Here is a 22,691-nt window from a genome sequence, read left to right on the forward strand (position 1 = left end):
TCATCTTATATTTATCTATATATCAAGTAGTGAGTCATTATAAAACCGACTCCATGGTAATAAACTATATTTTTTGTATGCTGTCAAAAGACTCTTGGTCACGTAAACAAACGACCTGTGATTATAGTTACACCTGGCAAAATTGGTCAGGTCAGTCTTACTGGTTAACAGGTTAGGACGAGGTTGGATTAGTCGTAGGGTAACATGTCGGGTTAAACGAGTCATTTAAAAAATGGTTCTGATCAGACTGGTTGCTTTGAGAATTAGTCATTCTGGTTCGAGTCATATCTCGTTTAGAAGGTTCGCCTTCTAAAAATCATAGGCCTCACTAAATCCTGGCATCTGTTGGGGTTGGTTGGTCTAATGGTAAGGCAAAGCCTTTTAAAACATTCGCCGTTCAAAAAGAAGTAGGTTATAATGAAAATTGAAAGATGACTTTCTATTTAAACATATGGGTCAAGATTGTCAATACTATTGGTTGGACCAAACCACAGCGGCTATTAATTGTAAAAACTATGGTTTTTAAGAAACATTTGATAAGGCTATGTGTTACCGTTTTACGATTGTTCACTGTCACATCACAAACTTCATGCCACATCGATGCCACGTAGTTATGAGCTCATACTCATTTTTTTCACCTTTAGTATGTAATGGTTTCATAAGTTTTACCACTACACACCATTCATTAGAATAATATTTAAACCTAATAAATAAATAAAAAGTTTTATTGGTTGAAATGGAGGGGGGTCACCACCATCTTCTACCTCAAGCGGTTAACCCAGCCCGAACTCCCCACTTTCACGCGGGTTTCACGCCACCATGGTGCAGTGTATCATGCTCGCTCACGCTAGAAAAGAAGCCACATAGGTAGGGCGTTGTACCATAATGCATGGTCTAACCATTAGGCATTTATTTGGAAAGTTAAATTTGAGGAACTCTTTCTATGGTCTTACGATGGTTCACAGGAGTACAGGACTTCTAAATCAAGAATACGTCTAAGAATTAGCAGCTAAATATAGTCATGAAAGGCTGTTAAAATCATCATGAAAAGATGGTGACAAATTAGCATTGAAATAGCAATGAATACTTAAATCTACAAAAAATGTAAGTGAGAAAAATGACTCGCCATCGAGTAGGGTTGTTTGAAGTTCGCTTAAAAATAGCTCGGTTAATAAGCCAAGCCAGCTCGGCTCAGCCGCTCAGTATGTAAACAAGCTAAACAGGGGCGGACTTACCATAGAAGGAGGCTTTTCTCCGGAAGTGTAATTTTTTTTCTTTTTTCGACGTTTTTTTGTATTCCGCCACCCTTAAAAAAATATTGCGCTACCCCTTCTCATATGGAATAGTTAAAATGAAAGAGAGATCAGTAAAAATAAATGGCATAATGGTGGCTTATTTCTTTTTCCGGTCGACAAGCTTTAACGCAGGTTCTTTTCTTGAAGAAGATGACTCTAAAGTCGAAAACTTAGTTTAAAATTTTATTTATTTATTATTTTTATCTTACTGTATTTTCTAACATAGAGTATGAACTTTTTGATACGTTGCAGAGCAAACACATCATTCAAAAGTAAAGATCCTTTTATGTATTTCACAATTTTATTTATTGTTTCTTTAAATGTAAAGTGTCGAAATAGTTACTGAGTTTAGGTAACTTTTGTCACTTCAGTCTAAAAATGAAATCTTTTGTATTTGGATCTCTAAAATTTCATTTTTGTTGCCATTTTTATCCTATTGGCAAACCGAGTTTCAATGTTTTTTAAAAAGTTAGTAGATCCGGTATATTAAATTTTATAAGGACCCCATAAATAAAATTAGGTGGACACCATAAAAAGAAAAGGAAAGTTGGTGTAATGGTTTTCCCCTTTCTTTACCAACAAGAGGTCATGGTTTCAATCCTTGTATAACTTGTTTTTGCTTTTTTTTTAATATATAATTCAAACCTTGCTCTGACCCGAACGAGGACGGACCCGAAAATTTTTAACATTAACACCGAAAAATTGGACCCCATTGGAAAAAAAATCATGGGTCCGCTACTAATATTGATATATAGGTTTTTCACCCATGAGATCATGACTTTAAATAGACAAACTATTCTAATGATCGGAGATATTTTAATGTAAAATAGTTTGATAAAGTATGATAAAAAAAAATTGGTCTATTTTAGTGGTCGGGGACGTTTTATTAGTCGCCTATGGTTAAAAAAATTGGTCCAATTTTAAATGGACAAACTATTCTAGTGGTCGGAAACGTTTTATTATCGTGTTTCTATTTTTGTTTGGTTACATTGTATGAAGTATGGTAAAAAAACTGAGCGTTACCCCTAAAATTTTGGTCTAGATCCGCCACAGGAGCTAAACCCAAACCAAGATAGGTTCAGTTCGTGGCTCTCTCAGTAGTCGGCTTGTTAACTCACTCATTTGGCTCGTTTAAATAAAAGATAAACTTCATGTATCAGAGAGAGAGAGTCATATATAAATAAATTATAACCTAAAATATCTTCAGAGTAAATCCTGTTGTATTAGCCTAAATAATGTTTTATTTATTGTTTATAAATAATGTTTTATTTATTGTTTATTGTGTGTGAAAAAAATACAAAACTAGAAAATCGATCTTTTTTAAAGGGATTTTTACATATTTCCCCCTCCTAAGCTGGCTTATTACGTATTTCCCCAAATAAAAAAAACAATTACATATTTCCCCTCCCTAACACATATATATTACATATTTCCCCTTTTCATTAAAAACTCTTATTAAATGACTATTTTACCCTTAATGAACTATTAAATGAATATTTACATATTTCCCATTTCTAATATCATCAATCAATTACATATCTCGCCAATTTATGTAGTATTTTACCAATTCTTCTACTTGCTACTATTCTCAAACAATACCATAATAATCATAATAAAAATACAAACTTTCAAAAATGTAATCCTTACTTCTTCACAATCAAAATTATCACGGAATACAATTAGTAATAAGGTAAAAATGTATTGAAGTTCATACATATTTATTTTGATTAAAATAAATTACATGTATTGAGTAATCTAAACGATCTTCGGAAATCGTTTCGAACATAAATCAATTCTGAATCAACACCATAAATATTTTTCTGAAAGAATATCGAGATATGGAGATTAAATATTCAAAATGAAAGCAAATATAAATCAATTAAACCGAAAACAGTTTTTTCTGAATGCATATGTCTACTAAGGTCAGGTGGATTTTTTTTTTCTGAATGCATGTCTACTAAGGTCGGTTGAATGTGATCAAATCAACTTTTTTGTTCTTTCTTTTTTATTTTTTTTAGAAAACAACCTCAATTTATGTTGAAAGAATTAATAGGAATGATTTACTTGGGTAGCTGATGTTTGAGTTGCAAAACTATTTGTGAAAGTTGTGCCGTTGTTTCTTTGTTGTGTAACTATTGGTATAAGTTAGGGATTCTAATTCTGTTAGCAATTCCTTTAAACTGTGTTCATATATTGATAAATTGCATACCATTGGAGATGAACTTCATATAACTTGAAACTAAAATTTTGCAGAATATAAACGGATAGTTATCACTTTTAGGCTGTAAGACATTGAATAATTTAAACAAATCTACTGTACGGATAGTTAATCTAAATAAATATGTATGAACTTCTATTCATTTTTACCTTATTGCTAATTGTATTCTGTGATAGTTTTGATTATGAAGAAGTAAGGATTACATTTTTGAAAGATTGTATTTTTTATTATGATTATTATGGTATTGTTTGAGAAGAGTAGCAAGTAGAAGAATTGATATAATACTACATGAATTGGGGAGATATGTAATTGATTGATGATATTAAAAATGAGAAATATGTAAATATTCATTTAATAGTTCATTAAGGGTAAAATAGTCATCTAATAAGAGTTTTTAATGAAAAGGGGAAATATGTAATATATATGGGTTAGGGAGGGGAAATATGTAATTGTATTTTTTATTTGGGGAAATACGTAATAAGTCAGCTTAGGAGGGGGAAATATGTAAAAATCCCTTTTTTAAAATATTATTTACTAAAACACATAAAAGTATGACATATAAAGCAGACTAACGAATTTGAAATTATGAGCAATTACTGATAATACAAACTCAACTTTTACATACAAAAAAAAAAAATCACCGTTGTTGCCATGAAACTAACTGATTGATGATGAAATATCCAACACATTTGAAACAAGTGAAGAAAAACATCTAAAATTTTAATTGTTTGAATCATATCAAAGCTACATTTCCTTATCCACAAATTACAAATACACTCTGAAAACTGAAATTCTAAATACAAAAAAAAATCAAGATCAAAACTTTCACCAACACTTGTACAAACTCCATCTTAACCAATATGATTGTTTGGCAAATATTACAGAACGCGTTTAATTTGTTAAACATATTTTATGTACTCCGAGCTCGGTACTGACAAGCCTAAGTAAAGTATGCACCAGATCTCTAACTCGAGAATTCCTGTAACATAAGTTTAAGTTATATATGTAAACCAACTTCTATATATATGCATACAATACACACACATTCCAGAATATAACCGTCTCCTTGTAACAATAGTTTTATACAATTACGGTTGAGATGTTAACATTATTTCTAGAGGCGGTAATTTTGAGCCACATTTCCTTATGAATGGCTATCTTTAGCCGGTCAAATAAATAATTGCGGAAAGAGAACAAGTCAATGAAGTGGAAGTAGCGCAAATTGTGATTTTTGAAACGTATCATTTTATTCAAAACTTATGGTGCTTATTAAACAAAAGGACGATTAATACAAAACCGACTTCAAATAGAGAAATGCAAACACTTATGCATCTTGTTTTATCTGTGATACAAAAACATAAGGCTGTAACCGCTTATCATTCTCTTTCCAACTCCCTCACTATATCTACCTATCAGTCTATCACTATGTACAAGTGAAAAACATTCCTTGTTAATCTAATAAAGTTGTATAATAATATTTGATACACTAGATGTTTCCAAAATATATAACTATTTTCATTATTGTTATTATCACTAATGTTTTATACATAAATATATATACACACACTAGAGGGTGTGCACGCAATATGGCAAGGCAGGGGGGCCGGCCCACCCTGTTTTTTCGCTTCGTAGTGTTAATTTTACTGAAAAAAAATTATTCTAGTGTAAAATATTGGATTTTGAGAGTCCGGAAAATATTGTAAAAATTTTTATTCCAAAAATATTGTTTTTTACTTCATAATGTTAACTTTACCAGTTGTTTTTGGGTTAACCAGTTTGGATTATTCGGTTAGATTGTTGGTTTTCGGTTCGGTTAATTTTGCTTAATAACCAAAACCAAACTCGGGCTATTTTTGCTTACAAACACATGAAATGGAGGTATAAATACATGGAATGGAGGTATAAAACATGAAATGGGGGTACAAAATATGAAATGGAGGTATAAAAGTTAGAAATATATGAAAATACGAACCCGGCAACCAATTTTCAGTTAATTCGGTTTTCGGTTTGGTTTCAGTTATTGCTCACCCCTTTAAAGTTATAAAAACTATAGCAATACTATACTCAAATTAAGAAGAACAAAATGCTCGGTGCAACTTTTTTTAAAAAAGTATTAACGTATGAAGAAACCGAACTGGTAGGTGGTTTAAAATACAGGAGCAAAAGTATAATTATTATTTAAATAAACAAAAGTCGAGTAAAGTTGAGTAGGGCAAAAGGGTAAGTATTGTTTAAAAAGAACGATTTATCCCCTGAAATAGATTAACACATGCATGAAGTGTTCTACCTTGAGCAACAATACTCATATTACTTAAAATTTAAGATGCCATTAGGTGGACTCCGTTCAATAAAATCAATTTTAAGTACAAGTACAAGTGGCTTATGTGGTTCACTACTTTTAAGTTTGGTTAAGGCGCCTCTCTCTCCCTATGTGTGTTTGTGTATTATGAAAGCAAAACTATAGAACTTCATGTGTATGAAGAATTTGTTACCTGGACTTAACAAGCTCACATAAGGGTGAGAAAAGGACAAATAAATGTGCGCGTTGACCGGTATTCTCCTCTAATTGACCACCACCCTTCAAAAAAGGATGTAACGGAAGTACTGAAGCTGTTTCCGGATGCAAGACAACACGTGCCATCTCTTGTAGTACAAAAGCAGTCTCTTGGATTCTTGCAGGCGGGAATGAACGTTCACCTTCCAATAATAGTTTTATTGTTAAAAAGATATTGGCACAAAAACCTTTATGACACAAAAGTTTTATAAAAGATGAAACTTACCTAATTCCTTTTCGTCAGTTAAATACTTTTTTAGTATGTATTCGCATCTTGCCATAAGTATCATCACAGATATTTTGCTTACTTGGCTTCGAGTCGGATTCCAGTTGTTTGATTCATTGTAACTGAGCAAAAGCAAACTTATTATTACAAAATAAACGTATATATAGTCGGCCAATGCAGAATCAATCATAAGTAGAGACTGCAAGAACCGCATAAACACATGTACATATTGGTTTAGTTGTGATACATAAAGCGGTTACGTAACCGTCTCTCTTTCTCTCTCTCTCTCTCGCAACATCTGGCAGCGCCACAGCACTACGTTCAAGTGCTTATGCGGCTCTCTACTTAAAATTGGTTTTGTTTTAAACGCCTATATATATAGGCATATTACCGGTAACTTATATACAAGATGAAAAAATACCAGCTCAAGGAAAACAACTTGTGCAAGCAAGTGAGAGAGAATCTGCTACAGTGGGGAGGCACAAGTTCAACTGTTTCAACAGGCAATGAACATGTACGAGAAGCACATCGGTCAAGGGTTATTATCAACCGTTCCAATATCTGTAAACCGTCAATTCAATACCATAAATATTAAAAAAAAAAATATATATGATATACATAGATTGGAGATAGAAATATTACATCAGGAGAAGCATCAATGTCTGACAAGAGAATTTTATCCCCAAGAACATCTAAAAGCTCCATTTCAAGGGATTCATCGTCCTCCTTGGATATTGCAGCAAGTGAACTGGAAGGAAGGGCACGTCCACAATACCCTACCAGGAATATTTCGTACACATCAGCAACTTCTTTCCATAAACGAATTCTTGCGGGCTTGTTGCTGTTGCTTACATCAGGCCTTGACCCATTTGCAAAACTGTTGATGTCATCAACTAGCAATTGGTTGAAGCTTTTAACAGCTAGCCCCCAAAGTCCACCATCAGGATTTTCTCTTCTTGTTATCATGCACCTGTATAACCACAACTCTTTTTCTAAATTCTTTACAGAAACGAATATACAGAACTGAACGTAACAACCCTGTATGTAAGTTTCGGATACCTTCACAACATCTGAATTTTTTATTAGAAATGGTATATATGGCATGTTATGAGTAGTCAAAAGGAAAAAAATCGAGGATATTAGACAAAACTGACACATGAATTTAAGTGGCCATTTCAACCCATTTACTTATGACTGGGTTAATTTAGGTTATAATTTATCTCAAAATAAATAAAAAAATAGCTGAATGGGCAACAGCTCAGATGGGTTAAAGTTACAAAAAGTATATTTTCAACCTCCTAAATTGTTTAATTGTTTATGCAATCAGAATTTACACGTTAAATACATCTATAAAACTCTGAGAACTGGACAAAACAGTTTTAACGGGTCAATACAACCCAACCTGGACTGTCTCATCTCTACTAAAACATGAACTCTTTAGACTCGTTACCCAACCCGTCCAACCAATCCATCTTTGCAACCTCTATAAAAAAGCATATATTAGATTTTCCTTTCAGAAATTCACAAAATAAGATGTTTGTTGTTCCTTAGCCCCCTCGCATGCATGAAATAAAAAATGAAAAAAAATGCAGTTATGGCTGCAAAGAATATGTTACCTTCCAAGACCTTGAATAATGTAAGGAAAGATGATAAACTTCTCAGTTGCTGGAGCCTGTAAGAACATATCTACCAGCACAGGAACAAGCTTTTCAGCAAACAAATCACTTGTAATGGTCACGGCTGAAGATTTTCTTGAATCAGAGATTGTAGACAAAGATTCTACTTCTACTTGACCAGAAGTAGTAGTCCCATTAGAATCTGTAGAAATAAGACTCAACTTTAGAGGTAGTGAAGTGGGTAAAATCATTACTGGGTCGAAACGGGTGACTGAACACCACCTTTTTGGGCATGTTTTAAGTAAATAACTACTCATTACATATAAAAATACAAAAACAGTATGATTATAAATTAAATATTGATCTAAATCAATGAATATATATTTTGAACGACTATCAACCCGTACAGCCATTTGACTAGTTCCCTTTTAGCTAAGTTTTCTTGTTTGACCAGTTTTGAGATAAATGAGTACATGACGCAAACCAACTTATAATTGTAAATACCAGAAGGTAAAAGAAGAAAAAAAATGAACATATAAATAAACAAATAATAAATTGTCAAGCGAATACCAGAAGTGTAGCCTTTTGATTCCACAGGCTTTGTATCATCTCCTTCATTCTGATCAGAAGAATCGGAATTTGGAAGATAACGCAAAAGCTTCTGGAAGAAGACTGCCCACAATAAAGGAAGATGATGAGGCGGACGTAACTGTGGAAAGACTTCCAGCACTACACGCTGAATTGGCGGAACATGTCCCTGTAGAAGTATATTATTAGACCATCATAATATCATATAGATCTGCATGTCTGCCTAGGTTTCCTATCTATCTCGGTTTCATACGATGCCTAACTATAAGATGGAAACATGAAGATGGATTAATTTATTATAAGTAACGAACCCAGATATATGTAGTTTTATAGTAAAAAACTGATGCAAAGATTAAAAAGTAACGAACCCAGATATATTAATGACTAGAGAATGGTAAAGTAGAAGTAAGATATTAAAATGATCTAGCTTCTATGAGAACACGTAGACCTACTTTTATATACATTTTGAGCAGCTTAGCAATTTAAAAATACGTTAAAAGTTTGATACATATAGTTCTTAACAAGAAAAGGGTTTACGGCTGGAACTTTAGCATTTGCATTTGTACAATATAATACAACCATCCCCAATTTTTTTGGAAAATTCTAGAAAGACCCAGACTCCTAAACATATTGCCAAACTGCCCATGGATGTACAGAAAATTTAAAATTAGACCATGAAGGACGGTGCATGAACCTGCTGAAATTTGCAGATTAACACCTCAACTTTAAGAAAATCTAATCAATTCAATGGAAGTTTTGGAGCATCATAACAGACTAAAATGGTAAAATATCCCATATCTGAACAGTAATAATCTACTTATTCAGAACAGGTAACACGACAACTGTGAACCAATGGCAAATAAAAACAGTGAACCCTAAAAAATCCTAAGCTGCTGGGATTTCTATAGAGATTTGTGTGCAAACCATTATTTTTCCTAGTATAATGCAGCCCTCAGGTAAGGATAAAATCTGAAGTAATAATTACTTGTGCAAAGATTAGCATACTCACAAATTCGGCTTCAAAATTATTTTGAGTGGTCTTTGCTTCTTTGATTGCAGAATCAATGATAGAAAGCAACTGTGCGTACATGCTACTTTCAAACATTCCTTGTGCATGCACATAAACTTCTCCTGTTAAAAAATAATATGAAACTTAGAACTTGAAGACATGACTTTTTATGTTAAAAACATAAATGCAGAAATGCTGTCCAATGTCACTAAATGATTACCTAGCCCATGGATTATCTCCTGCTTCACCTTGTTTGTTGCCATTTCACCACATGCAGTTGGATTGCGGAGAACAATATCATAAACATCAAGAACAGATTTTAGATATGGCATTGGCAGATTTCCCTGATACAAAATATAATTGAGTTCTAACAATCTTAATACAAACATTTGCAAATTTTATCAAAAAAAAAAAAGATCTAGACATATGATATGACCCAAGAAAAGTAGACTTACCTTGGGTGAATGAGAGAGGACTGTTGACTGCAAACAACCTACGGCAGCAAGGGCAACTTCTTTACTACCATTTGCAATACTGTTCTTTACAGACCGAAGCAAAGATTCCCATCCTGCAAAATTAAGAGCTTGATTTAACCGCCATTCTGTTTGTTAAAATAAAAGCTAGTATACATAGTGATCTAAAACAAGACGCACCAGACCAAAAATTGGTTATACTTCTTAGTAGTGGGAAGAAAGTACGCAGAATACGAGCAATCCCTCCAAATACAAGCACAAGTGTTTCGTCCCATTGTTTCTGAGCTGTGTTCCGACTGCATATTATTAAAAGACATATGAACATTGTATGGACTGAAAAGAATATCCAGCTTACTGTAGAATGCATCAGATAAACTATAGATTGAGATACCTATGATGTATGAGCATATGAACAGTTTTTCCACCATGAACACCAAGTTCTTTCCCATGCCATTCGTCTTTGGAAGATGTGGCAGCCTATAATTATATGATTGTATCCAATAAAGATAACAAAATGGAAGGGTTGGGTAATGAGTTAATTTTAAAACATCGGTCTGGATTTGCCAGCAAATATTGTATCCCTTTTCCATTGAAGTTTATACAGAAAATGTACACAATATGATTACAAAAAGTTCACTATCTGAAACTAATCTAATTTTTTGAACAGAGTAATTTAAGAGGTAAGCATTTAATGAACTTTGGGTCACTTTCAACCCATTTGACCCGTCCCAATATATAAAGTATGACCCAGAATAAACCCATTTCTAGGTACTTTATCTATACTGCACCTTACCATGTGAGAAGCACGATCTAAAGTTGTGAAAACATAATTCCAGAGACAATCCTCCCACATGCTCTTTGAAAGCTTTTGCCCATGGCTTCCTAGGGTTTGAAAAAGTGTCCGCACAGCTGAATTCCTTACCTAAAGATGAACAAGGCAATATGATTAAAAAAGTTATGTTTTAATAAAACTTTAACTATTATCAGAGTAGAAAAGATTTCTGCGTTTAAACTTTAAAATATCTGATAAAGTATCTGAATCTTGAGGCCCGAGTGGTAGAGAAAACAAGTTACCTCAGGTCTTTCATCAGCTCCCAGATTTTGGAGTAACGAAAAAACGGAAAACAGCAATTTATCATGTTCGGCTACTGAAATCAAGGAATCTTGTTGATTAACCTTTTTAACACTGTTCTCAGTCTGTTCTATCTTTTCACCATTCATGTATTCTGATGTTTCTGCAGAATAGGCAAACTTTGATTTATCTTTTATTTTGTGAAATAGGCAAATTTTGCTATAATGAAAGCTGATAAACAGAAAACATATGAGAGCTGAACCTTTGCCATTATCCTCTATAGGACCCTCCAACAGACCCTTGGCGATAAAGTCAGTCGAAGTCCAAAGCAGGCCAATTGCTGTTAAGCTAATATTCAATTCAGTCTTCTGAGAACTATATGCACCGGTAACATCTATACATCTGATTACATCAAAAGAATGATTTAAATAGTCAATTAAACAGTAGAAAAACCGTTAATGAAAAAGTAAAAACAAAGAAAGAAAAACTTAACAAGCGCTTTATCGAAAACTAGACATGATAGGCTAAAAAAGACAAAACCTATTGAAAAATATATAAAAGAGAAGCCCAAAAGACCTGTAATGAGTTTAAGAATGTATACTGCAAATAAATTATAAACTTAAGCACAATAAACGGCCAAAAGATTAAAAAACTACCCTTGCCTCTCATGCTTATTTGTTTCAACATATAGATATAGAAGCACCAAAAATGCAATGTCAGAAAAGTTCTATAGAGAGGAATCCCTAAATTATAACATATACATATAAAGTTGAGAAAACTCACACATGAAGAAATTCTGAGGGTACAGTTGATAGCCCATCATTCATAATGACTCGTAGGCTCTACAAAAAACGAGACCAAGTTACATAAATAAAACAAGTGAAAATATTCTAGGACTCTACAAGTACTTTTTTATCAACTATTCCCCAAAAGTACCACTTTTCATTAACTTTGAATGGATAACCTATACTTTTTTTGCAATCGTTGACTAGTGATAATAACTTTATGATCTGAAAATGTATATAGCCTTATTCATAAGATTATACTTTATATAGTGCCACTAGGTCTATAAGCCTCTTGAATATAGAATATTGTATTATTATGATATTATTTAGAACTCCTAATTTCTAAACATGTTGCTACAATCTTACTAACCTGGAATCCAAGAGTGACTATATCCTTTTCAGATGACCCAGCAACTGATCTAAAGAAAAATGGAATGAGAAGTTTAACCAACATCACAACACCAAAAAAGAAAACAAAAATGTAGCGAATAATTACCTTAGCATTTCAAGGATATTTGGCCAGCTATAAAACAGCTTATCTCCATGCCTCTGAAAAAAAGGTTTCCATTATGAAAAAAGAACATGCATGTACAAAAAAATAAAGCATATAGTTCCTCCCTCCCACAAAAATCGCAAATCTGTTCCAAATTTAGTCTGACAATAATACTCAGTATCCTCAATATTAACAGCATAAAGAAAGAATCTTGTAAAAGATAACAACTTTCAGAAGGATGCAACAAAAGGTAACAAGATGGATGGGTCACGCAGGTTGGGTAATGGATCAAAACAGGCCGGGTTAGGTCAAGCTGGCCCAAACAAACATTTTTGTCCACTTTTTATGTTTTAAATAATTTAAGTGTGATAACAATAATAATCCATACCTTTAAATAAAACGGATTTGGAGGTTGTGTGTAATAAAAAAAACTTTTGAGAGCACTTTAACCCTGTTGGGCCCATTTGACCTATTCCCTTTCTGGCTAGTTCTTATTTGACACATTGGACATTTTGAGACTAAATGAACTCAAACCGATCCCATAAGTAAATAGGTCCAAACTGACACGTCAAGTTGTAATGATGACTTTGAGAAATTGGTGTACTTTTTTGCTGAAAAATTTACCAGAAAGAAACATCTTGCAAATATTACAGGTGTTGAAACAGAAAACGAAACAAATCTGCGATTGCAAAAGAATTACCTCTAAAACATGCAGGAGGATTTTTAAAGATCCAGCATTAACATCACTATTCGGACATGAATCATAAAGTATATGTAGCGGAGATATGATAGAAATTTCAAGTGCCTTCATTTCTGTTTTGATCTAGCAAAAAACAGAGTTTATAACAGAAACTATAATTATCCTACGAAAAAAGGGAGACGTATCAAGAAAAGAGTGAATCTATGAAATATTGTCACATACACCATGGTGTCTTGATAGTGCATTCTCCTCAAACTTATCTGAACCTAAAACAGCAGAAATTGATTGATCCAAAGCATTAAGTGCCATTGCTCGCAAGTGGTGGTTAGGGCTATTAGCAAGCTGTAATGATATTTTAATTTATCAATAAGTGCTTGCAATTATGATAGCAGCATTATTCATAATGCATAATAATGTGATGTAATAACCTCAATAAAATGTCCAACAACTTCATCCCACAATGGCTGAATCCCTGCAACAAAATACTTAAGCCATAAACTAAAGCAAATATTAAAACTTAAAACAAAATCTTTTGATTTAGATGTTAATTTTCCTTTCCCTTTTAGCAGATTTGTTTTAAATAGCATTTGCCTGAAAATGAAAGACAGCTATTCAATAACTTTCTTCAACTTACTGTGAAGATTATTGACTAAAATGGATATCATTCTCTCTACTGCGAAACTAATGCTTCCTGTTTTCTGACTTGATGTTTGCGAAATGCCACTTAACGTTCCAGCCATTGATTGATATGACAACTGGCGGAGCGCAGAAAGAAGTGACCTCACTGCTGATATATTCATGAGTCCAGAGCTCTCAAACAACTTCAAATAAAAAAAGAAGAAAATATGTTAAAACTTCTAGACTATACAGTAAATATACAGAGAGAAAGAAAATGTAAGTCGGTACTTGGTAAAAAGAAACTAATTACATCTATTAGTTGAGAGTGTAACAAAGAGATCACCTGAGAATTCAATGTTGACAGAATGCTGAAGTCACTGTACTGGCCAGATGGTTCTCTAGTAAGCTTTGAGACAGCTGCAGATACCTCCTGTTTTAAAATAAAAAACAAATATAAAAAATGAAAAAAAACTCAGAGATTAATGCCATGAGTTCTGAAGAAGTCCAAATGTGGGACCCGACAGGAGACTTGATGGAAGATTTACCTGGGTTGTTGCATGTGGAGAATTAATTGCTCTATCAAGTGCTGCTAGAGTCTCCAAAACCTCCAATGTAGAACATAAACAGGTGTTACTTTCTAACTCGTGTGTGTGTATCTCTGAGTGTGTGTGAAGAAAGTAAATAGTCATACCAACACCCACGAAGGTCCCAGAACATTGTATAAACGATGAGTTATGTTGAAGAGAGTCCTGAGGGCCTAACTTATATAAAAGACAAAATAAAACATCATACCAATTAGACACCAGAAATAAGCTATTTTATTACAATGACATTCACACATACCACGTACCTGAAAATTTTTAAGTGTTAGAACAACGACATCCCTTTGTTCCACCACTAGTTCTGTCCGCTTTGACCCCGGAGATTGTAAAGTACGGCTAACATGAAAAGATAATTAGTAATGATAAGAAGTTACCCTAGCAAACAGATCATAGAAGTAATGATTGTTAAAATATTTAAAGGAGAAATTTACAAGGTTGACCATAAGAAAATTTAAAAGGTTGCAATTCCATGGTGGCATTTGACAACAATAATAATCAATTAATATACATACTATATGACCAAAAAGAACTTGAGTACCTTTTCCTATCAGGTTCATTTGATGAACTTATGGTGAATTTGCAAAGTGATGCAAGAAATGAATTCAAAGGTTCTACAGCCCGAAGAACACCGCATGCCTAAGAAAGCAGGAATAGCCAACATACACATAAAAGATTAAGTGACCAATGGCATAATATAAAGAGAAGATATCCTTATGCTGATAACCCTGCCGTACAAGAATTTAAGGGATACCTGTGTGAATGCTTGATAACCCTTCAATATCTCCAACACTATAGCTTCACCTTGTGATCTGCTAAATAAAGCTTCAATGAGAAATTATGGATGGTTATGCAATACAGACACAAGAATTTGTTAGCAAACACAGTACTTGGTCAAAATCAAGGATAGTGCATCAAGGATAGTCAACCACACTGAATCAACCATTGTTGTGCATAGAACTGCAGTTTTTCCAATTACTTTTGCAGGTGGATCTGAATCACATCTTGGGGACTCAAGCTGGGAGCAATAATGATGACATATGTTACAGAAAAATAAGAATATGAAATTCATAACTAAATAAATGCAAAGTTACCTCACCAACATCCACTGCTTCATCTGTCAAGGTTGCCACAGTGAAAACAACTCCAAGCAGGCCTTCAATAGCCAAAGTTACCGCATGGGCTTCACTCGCAACCAACACAGCAGCATTTGATGCATCATTATCTAAACTCCATTCAATTCCTGACAATAAATTATTTATCAGCTAATGTTGCATATGCAAGTTGATAGAAACAGGTAAATTGCACAAAAACATTACAAATATGACATCCATATACCTATTTCTGGATTTAAAAAAAAACTGTATAACGTAAAAAAAGTATGTGAAAATATAAACCAACAAAAACAAAGTTGCACATAGGGGAAAGTTTGCATATATAATTTCTAAGGAATGCAGTAATAGTAGGTAAGCATATAAATATTTCCCCATCATTGATCATTTGATTGTCCTTACCTTTGGCTTTACTTGTAAACATCCCCGCAACAGCTGCCAAGCTCTCCTCACTTGTGTCCTGAAACTGAAAAAGGAAAATATGTTATAGATAGTTCTACTCATGTCCATAGTCAAATACATGTCCATATTACAAGACATGTAACTTTATTATAGCTATAATATTATAATTGGAAACAAAATAAGTGCATATTTAAGTCTCAAACAACTTCTCAATGTCCCTAGGCCCTTCCACATAGGTTAGAACTATTGACTAAAGGTGACAATTCCGACCCATTTTTTTAATTATGATTTATGAATGGGTCAATTCGGGTTTTTTTCTCTGTTTCATCTCAAACAGGTCAAACAGAAGCTTGATAGAATATAAGTAAAATTACCTGCACACTCGAAACCACCCGAGCAAGAGCTTTTATCATACCCTCTACTACATTTGTATTCTTTGGGTTCCTGCAAAGAACATATCACATCATTATCTACTTTTCGTCAAAATAGAACTAATTAAGATACAAACATACAATCTAACGGCAGGGTGCACGACATATATGTTAGGAGTGATATCCACTAGAGTTTATAAGGATTGTCCATCATTATTATTGGCATATTTTGATATTATTTAGCATTAATGAGTTACCTAATAGGATAAGGTTTTCTTGTTAACCATGTTTATTCAAGCATGTTTATATGGCTATTGTATTCTCCTGTATTCAATAATCAAATCCTTATTGGTCTATTAGTCCAAATTAAGATTAAGTTTCATTGGTTGCAAAAACAAATATTACAAAGCACATATGGGCTTGATTGGTAACACCGTAACAGCGAGTTCTTGACTTGGGAAGCAATATGAACAAATTCATATTTTCCACCAATTGAAAAATTAACTGTTTGTGTGAAAAAGACACAACATTAGCTTACATGTCAAAGTTCTGAAACAAAATTCTCAGAGTATGTGCTTCCACACAGAAACCCTGCCAAATCCCCAGCTATTAGTGATTAGATGAAGTTATTGGAAGTAAATGTTTACCAATAAAAAATTTAAAAAGTGTTATCTGTATTTAATACGTCAAAATTACCCTCAAGATTTCAAGTACAAGAATGCGGTGCCACAACGGCAAATCAAGCGACGTGGCCCTCACTAACATGCTGAGAAATACCTATAAACAAATTACCAAAATCAAAACTAAAAAGCATAGAATAAAGTCAGTCCACCAAGAAACCTTGCAAGCACCAACAATAATATAAACAGAAACACTTTGCAAGGATCAGAATTATGACGTTATCTGTTCAGCAAAAAAAAAAAAGTGTTCTATTCCCGGTGTTTTATCATTTTCATTGCAAACACTGGACTTCCTCCAATGGTCAATGGTTTCATATTTGTTAAGCATTCACAATTGTTAACTATTTTTATTAGCAAGAAAAGAAAAGCCATACCTCAGATTCAGTGATGAGGGATGAACTATAATGCCTAATTATATGGGCCACTGACCGCAAGACAAGGCGGCGAAAATAAGGTTCTCCAGTTTCTCCCTCAGTCTGTTATGAAATAAAGTTAAATAAATTAAAGGTGAAATAGGATTTAAATTATACAAATGCTGAACAGACCAGTCACCTCAGAATTGGTACGAAGTGAAGTCATTAAAAGTGAACAAATCTGGTGACGTAAAACCTGTACACATTCAAGGCTCACAGCAATTCACAAATACTTTACAAGTACTTTCGATACATAAGAGAGAGAGAGAGAGAGAGAGAAGTAATTCTGTAATTTAAAAAAATATATAAATAAAAATGAATCGGTAATTACCTGCTCATAGGGTAGCAGAGTTCTAAACACAGCTACATAATTAGACAGAATAAATCTGAGGATTCAAACAGCAAAGCAAAAACATAATAAGTTGATCACTCGGTTGCATTTCTGAATCAAAATAATTAACATAAAACAAAAACTTCTCATGTTCACAGATGTAAAGGTACTTCCTAAATAAAGATACACATTTGAGATGGTTTTCTTTTTGCTTCTCTAATGTATCTAGACATTTATTTTGCACGACTCATTGTGTTTTTAGTATTTCCTTATGATAAGAATTCATTCCAATTGGAAAGAACCAGAAAATTTCCATTAATTAAGTAGTTTCTGGTTCTTAATGTGATGATAACAGAAAAACATAACCAAGGAAGAGGCCCTACTCAAGTATATCAAGTGCAAAGGTCCGTTGTATGGAACCAACACGTAACCAGCTGGCCTGAAAAAAGAGGACATATAATTGATATTCACATATCTTGAAGCATATGAACTTTAATTAAATGTCACTAAAAAGTCAGTAAATACCAACCAACTTTCACAATTGTTCCACCTAGGTCACTCAAAACTCTTTTTAAGAGGTTTAAGTACTTGAGTTTCAACTTCATTTCATATATAAAACATGTTAACTCGCAACTTGTATTACTGGATACATATACCGACAAAGCTTGCCAATTGTGTAATACTTACTCGCACGCCATGTCATCAAGTTTACACAATTAGGATGTGACCTCAGCATATATAAATAGTAATACAGGTTTCAGATCAATTTTTACTTAAATCCTCTTCAAAAGAAGTTCAAGTGACCTTGGTGGAACTGCTTTTTAGTGACATATACCCTAAGCATACAGATCTCGCAAATCTACAAACTTCTCAGCAAAAGAACTTATAGAAAATAGTTTAAACAGATAATGTCACATACAGATCCACCTGCAGCAAGAGCTGTCAGGTCCTCAAGCAACCGTAGCCCAAGTTTTCCAGCTTTTGTAGGGGTCTCCCGCATTTTTAATTTTCCTAAAGAGGCAAATTCTTCCTCCAAAGACCTACACATCACGGATCATTTCATTAAGAAAAGAACTAATACAATTTGTTACGAAAGATGTTGCGTACTTCGAATTGTTGATGCTATGATTAACATCAGAGGTAACTGAAGCACTTCGCGAAACGTATCCTCCATGAACAAGTTTTCCCGCTGGAAGCGCCTCAGAAGAAAGGACATGGTCAAATATTAATGCCACTGCTTGTCTAAAAGTCGCTGCAGCAGTACTGGAAATGTCTCGGTAAAAAATAAAGTGAATATTAGTTAAAACCGAAGTGAACATAAGCCAACAACGGTAACAACTACCCAAACAATTAGCAACAAAAAAAAAAAAACTAGTTAGCATCCAACTAACAAGTTAAATACCCAAATGCACTTATGTATGACTATCCTAATCATACCTTTGTATCCTACTAGATAAGCGAATGCATTTGTTTGGAAGTAAAAGTACATAATTTCCAATCACGTATTTCTTTTAATTTCCAATAATGGTTGTTTGTCCAATTACTAAATTAGTTGACAAAAAAGCAAACATACACACATTAATAATGTGGGACAGTGACATATACATATATGTAAAATGTATTGTATTTGACTGGTTGCATCTTACTTTCGTACACTGTCAGAGGATTTGTTGTTCTCAAGAAGTCGAAGACAGATACCAAGAGCTTGGGCAGTATGCTCCTGAGAATCACAAATAAAAAGTAAATTCAATATATATATATATATATATATATATATATATATATATATATATACACACACACAAGATAGAAAGGACGTCTAGGAACTAATGATAAAAAAATGTAGACTTTAGAAGCACATATATACAGAAAAACAAAGTGCTCAAAACCAAGCTTGTTGCAAGTTGGAAAATACGAAGAAATGAAAAGCTTCTTCAATATTAAAATACTATAAACAAACTGATGCATGAAGACACATATACAGATACCCTTAAAGAGTAAAGTAATTACAATAGCTAAAAGGGAGGAAAACACAGCAAATTTGGAGTTCAAAATCATTACTACAAGGCTTACCTCACTATCAGGTTGTAGGCGGGATTGGAAAATTATGAGTACTGTTTGAAGAGTCTTAAGTTGAACCCCTTCATCTGCCATCTCACCATGCTGGGAAAACAACAAATTTTTACAGTAATTTCTAGAAACCACGATACGAGTTTCCTTGCAAAGTATATGTTCCAATCAAAAACCTTAAAGACTATCTCTAACAAAACAACTAATTTACATAAGTATGCAAAAATATTTAACTCAGTTTATATAGCATCCAGGAATATAATATGTGACTCAAGTCAAAGCAAGTATTACCCTACACATATGCTACACAAGGGAAGATACAAAAACAATTGGTGATCTTAATGAACTGCATAAGATATGTTTTACGTATTAACCCCGTATGCCATATAAAATATTTACTAAGAAATCTAAAAAGAAAAAAAAAACATAATAATTACCTGAAAATTAGAATCAAATCCCTAAACTCCTTAGCTCGGCACTAAGGCTAAGGGGTATGGGGGGCATGGGATGGGTCATGGATTGCCACCTAGGATGGTGGATGATGTGCTACACCACCCCCTTAGAGAACCACCATGGTTGGCATGGATTAAACCATGGCAACTATGCACCTCCCTTACCTTAATTAGTTAAATATATTTTACACAAAATAATTTTTTTTAAATGGGGATGGTGGTTTGGGTCTTGACCACACCATATAGGATGGTGGATTTGGATGGTGGATGAGAGTGGGGTGACATGGCGTTGACATGGAAGGTAATGGTGGTCTTGAGGGTCATGACCACACCCTATAGCCTAATTTCTATAAGATAGCTCTAAACTACTTCTACATATCACTTTTGATAAAGAACTACACTACTTGCGACAAGTGCCATATCTTATGATTCATGCCATTGGCATTATCGTTCACCCTTATTTAGTCTTCTGATTACAAATCAAGTTGGCGATTTTGGTTAGCTTATCTTTAACTAAATTCTGCAAGGATTGACTTTAGCCCACCTGACCTTCATGAAACTTGCACTTAAAGTCAAAAACAAACATCAATAGGATTTTGACTTTGAAAGGGGCAAAATAAATATACAAAGAAAAACAGCCTAAATCCAATATACCAAACTATTTATTACTTTAATCATCGGAATATCATTTTGTTAGTTCCTAAACCTTGAAAACAATGACAAGCATGGGCATTGACATAAAACAATAAGAACAACAAAGCAATGTATCACACGCTACTTGTGTAGCCTAAAATGAAAAGCTTCAGAAAACTAGAAGAAGGAAAAGAAAGAGACGACCAAAGCTTTGGAGACACATATATGTACAAACCAAGCTACTTCACATTGTTACTTCTGCTAGAACGCCGTTGCATAGATTAAACAGTAAAGAAGAAAGACCCAAACACACTTACATCTTTAAGGGTGACAAGGATCTCATTTAAGGCTGATGAGGCTACCGCATCATGTGCTATGAGCTTTTGCAAACACGATAGACCAATGACACTCAGTTTGATCGTCTTAACTTGACATGCCATCAAAAAAATCCTCAATATATCATCATGTTGCGCAATCTCACTAGAACTTGACAACGACCGGAGCTGCAAGGTATCCAACAACATAAATCTCAACCTCAACACACAAACATCCAACAACATATTACCAGCTCAAGTTGATTCACTCATCAAAAAAAGTTAATCGTATTTAACACCTTCAAATGCACCTGATGTAATATTGCATAAAACGGTCTAATTAAAGAAGATAACTAACACCTAATTCTGTAAGACAGCAGAACCCTAGGCTGCTAGTGTTCAACAATTTGCAAACTAACACCTAAATCTTTACAGCTGCTACAGCTAAATACTCAGGTCCATAAAGCAGCAATTCTTTCACCAGCTATGTAAACCTAGCATCCGTACACTTGTACATATCAAGATCAATTTCATACATAACATATACAGATTAAATTAATCCGAATAAAACGAAATGTCACAACAAATTTACAAACAGTTTAATCGCAAAAAGATAACTCGATGTAAGACTGCAGAACCCTAGGCTACTCAAAAATTTGCAAGCTAACACCTAATTCTGTACAGCTGCTACTGCTAAATACTCAAGTTCACAAAGCAACAATTCTTTCACCAGCTATGTAAACCTAGCATCCGTACACTTGCACATATCAAGATCAATTTCATACGTAACAAATACAGATCAAATCAATCCAAATAAAATGAAATGTCACAATGAATTTGCAAACAGTTTAATCCAAAAAAAGATAACTCAATGGAAGACTGCAGAACCCTAGGCTACTCAACAATTCGCAAACTAACACCTAATTTTGTACCACTGCTACTGCTAAACACTCAAGTTCATAAAGCAACAATTATATAAACCTAGTATCCGTACACTTGCATATATTAAGATCAATTTCATACATAACAAACACAGATGAAATCAATCCAAATAAAACAAAATGTCACAACGAATTTGCAAACAGTTTAATCGAAAAAGATAACTCAATGTAAGACTACAGAACCCTAGGCTGCTCAACAATTTGCAAACTAACACCTAATTCTATACATCTGCTACTGCTAAATACTCAACTTCACAAAGCAACAGTTCTTTCACCAGCTATGTAGCCCTAGCATTGCACATATCAAGATCAGTTTCACATATAACAAATACAGATCAAATAAAACGAGATGTAACATCAAATTGGAACAAACAGAAGACGGTTAACGTGAAATTAACCTTCAAAATCGCGTGTTCAGCTCCGTCTTTAATGGCGGGATACCTACGGCGAGCTTCGGCGGAGAGAGCACGTAGATCTGACTCCAAAACCGCCATAAACGCCATCTTCGTCCTCTCTCGCAATTCACATACGCCTTCGAGCGATCGATCGATCTATTGAAATCCTGAGGTCAGATTTTTCGGTTTGTAGATCTTGTTATTAGTATCAGTTGTGTGATGTTTAGTTGTGATGCACGTGTGATGTGCATAGAAGAACGAGAAGCGTAGAAGTGCGCAACTAAAGACCTGAGGCTAGTTGAGCTAGGTGGCATCGATGGGTTCGGGTCAT

At 33.9% G+C, this 22,691-nt stretch overlaps 1 protein-coding gene across 2 annotated transcripts; it reads right to left on the reverse strand.

Moving 5' to 3' along the window:
* Positions 1–4,212: 4,212 nt before the first annotated feature.
* LOC110889254 (protein MON2 homolog) lies at positions 4,213–22,691 on the reverse strand. Of its 2 annotated transcripts, XM_022136762.2 has the most exons (44): positions 22,364–22,691; positions 21,028–21,213; positions 19,629–19,718; positions 19,202–19,275; positions 18,663–18,818; positions 18,475–18,595; positions 17,939–17,994; positions 17,556–17,610; positions 17,364–17,420; positions 17,186–17,287; positions 16,828–16,908; positions 16,670–16,722; positions 16,135–16,204; positions 15,761–15,824; positions 15,341–15,489; positions 15,137–15,264; positions 15,001–15,058; positions 14,788–14,885; positions 14,498–14,585; positions 14,339–14,404; positions 14,193–14,252; positions 13,991–14,077; positions 13,664–13,850; positions 13,458–13,501; positions 13,252–13,371; positions 13,030–13,152; positions 12,333–12,385; positions 12,207–12,255; positions 11,835–11,893; positions 11,314–11,453; positions 11,054–11,214; positions 10,773–10,901; positions 10,371–10,456; positions 10,160–10,275; positions 9,962–10,074; positions 9,727–9,850; positions 9,507–9,628; positions 8,480–8,666; positions 7,910–8,111; positions 6,936–7,263; positions 6,715–6,854; positions 6,294–6,415; positions 6,006–6,210; positions 4,213–4,492 (listed from the first exon to the last, which is right to left on the reverse strand). In XM_022136762.2, exons 1-44 carry the CDS (start codon positions 22,466–22,468, stop codon positions 4,405–4,407), a joined length of 4,902 nt encoding a protein of 1,633 aa, XP_021992454.1. In that variant the 5' UTR covers positions 22,469–22,691; the 3' UTR covers positions 4,213–4,404. The 2 variants fall into 2 exon arrangements, with proteins under 2 accessions (XP_021992454.1, XP_035833494.1); XM_035977601.1 differs by lacking the exons at positions 18,663–18,818; positions 19,202–19,275; positions 19,629–19,718; positions 21,028–21,213; positions 22,364–22,691 and having other exon boundaries at positions 18,483–18,547.

This window comes from Helianthus annuus, chromosome 9, assembly GCF_002127325.2.
Source record: "Helianthus annuus cultivar XRQ/B chromosome 9, HanXRQr2.0-SUNRISE, whole genome shotgun sequence".
In the NCBI taxonomy this organism is placed as follows: domain Eukaryota; kingdom Viridiplantae; phylum Streptophyta; class Magnoliopsida; order Asterales; family Asteraceae; genus Helianthus; species Helianthus annuus.

What these genes read in the sequence shown, in the direction of transcription:
- LOC110889254 (XM_022136762.2), bottom strand. Translation starts at nt 22,468, where the DNA reads ATGGCGTTTATGGCGGTTTTGGAGTCAGATCTACGTGCTCTCTCCGCC. An exon ending in CTCTTGCTGCAGGTGGATCT is followed by an intron (nt 17,995 to 18,474) that starts GTATGTGACATT and finishes CTCTTTTTTCAG; the next exon opens with GCCAGCTGGTTACGTGTTGG. An exon ending in TTTGCACTTGATATACTTGA is followed by an intron (nt 17,611 to 17,938) that starts GTAGGGCCTCTT and finishes TTGAATCCTCAG; the next exon opens with ATTTATTCTGTCTAATTATG.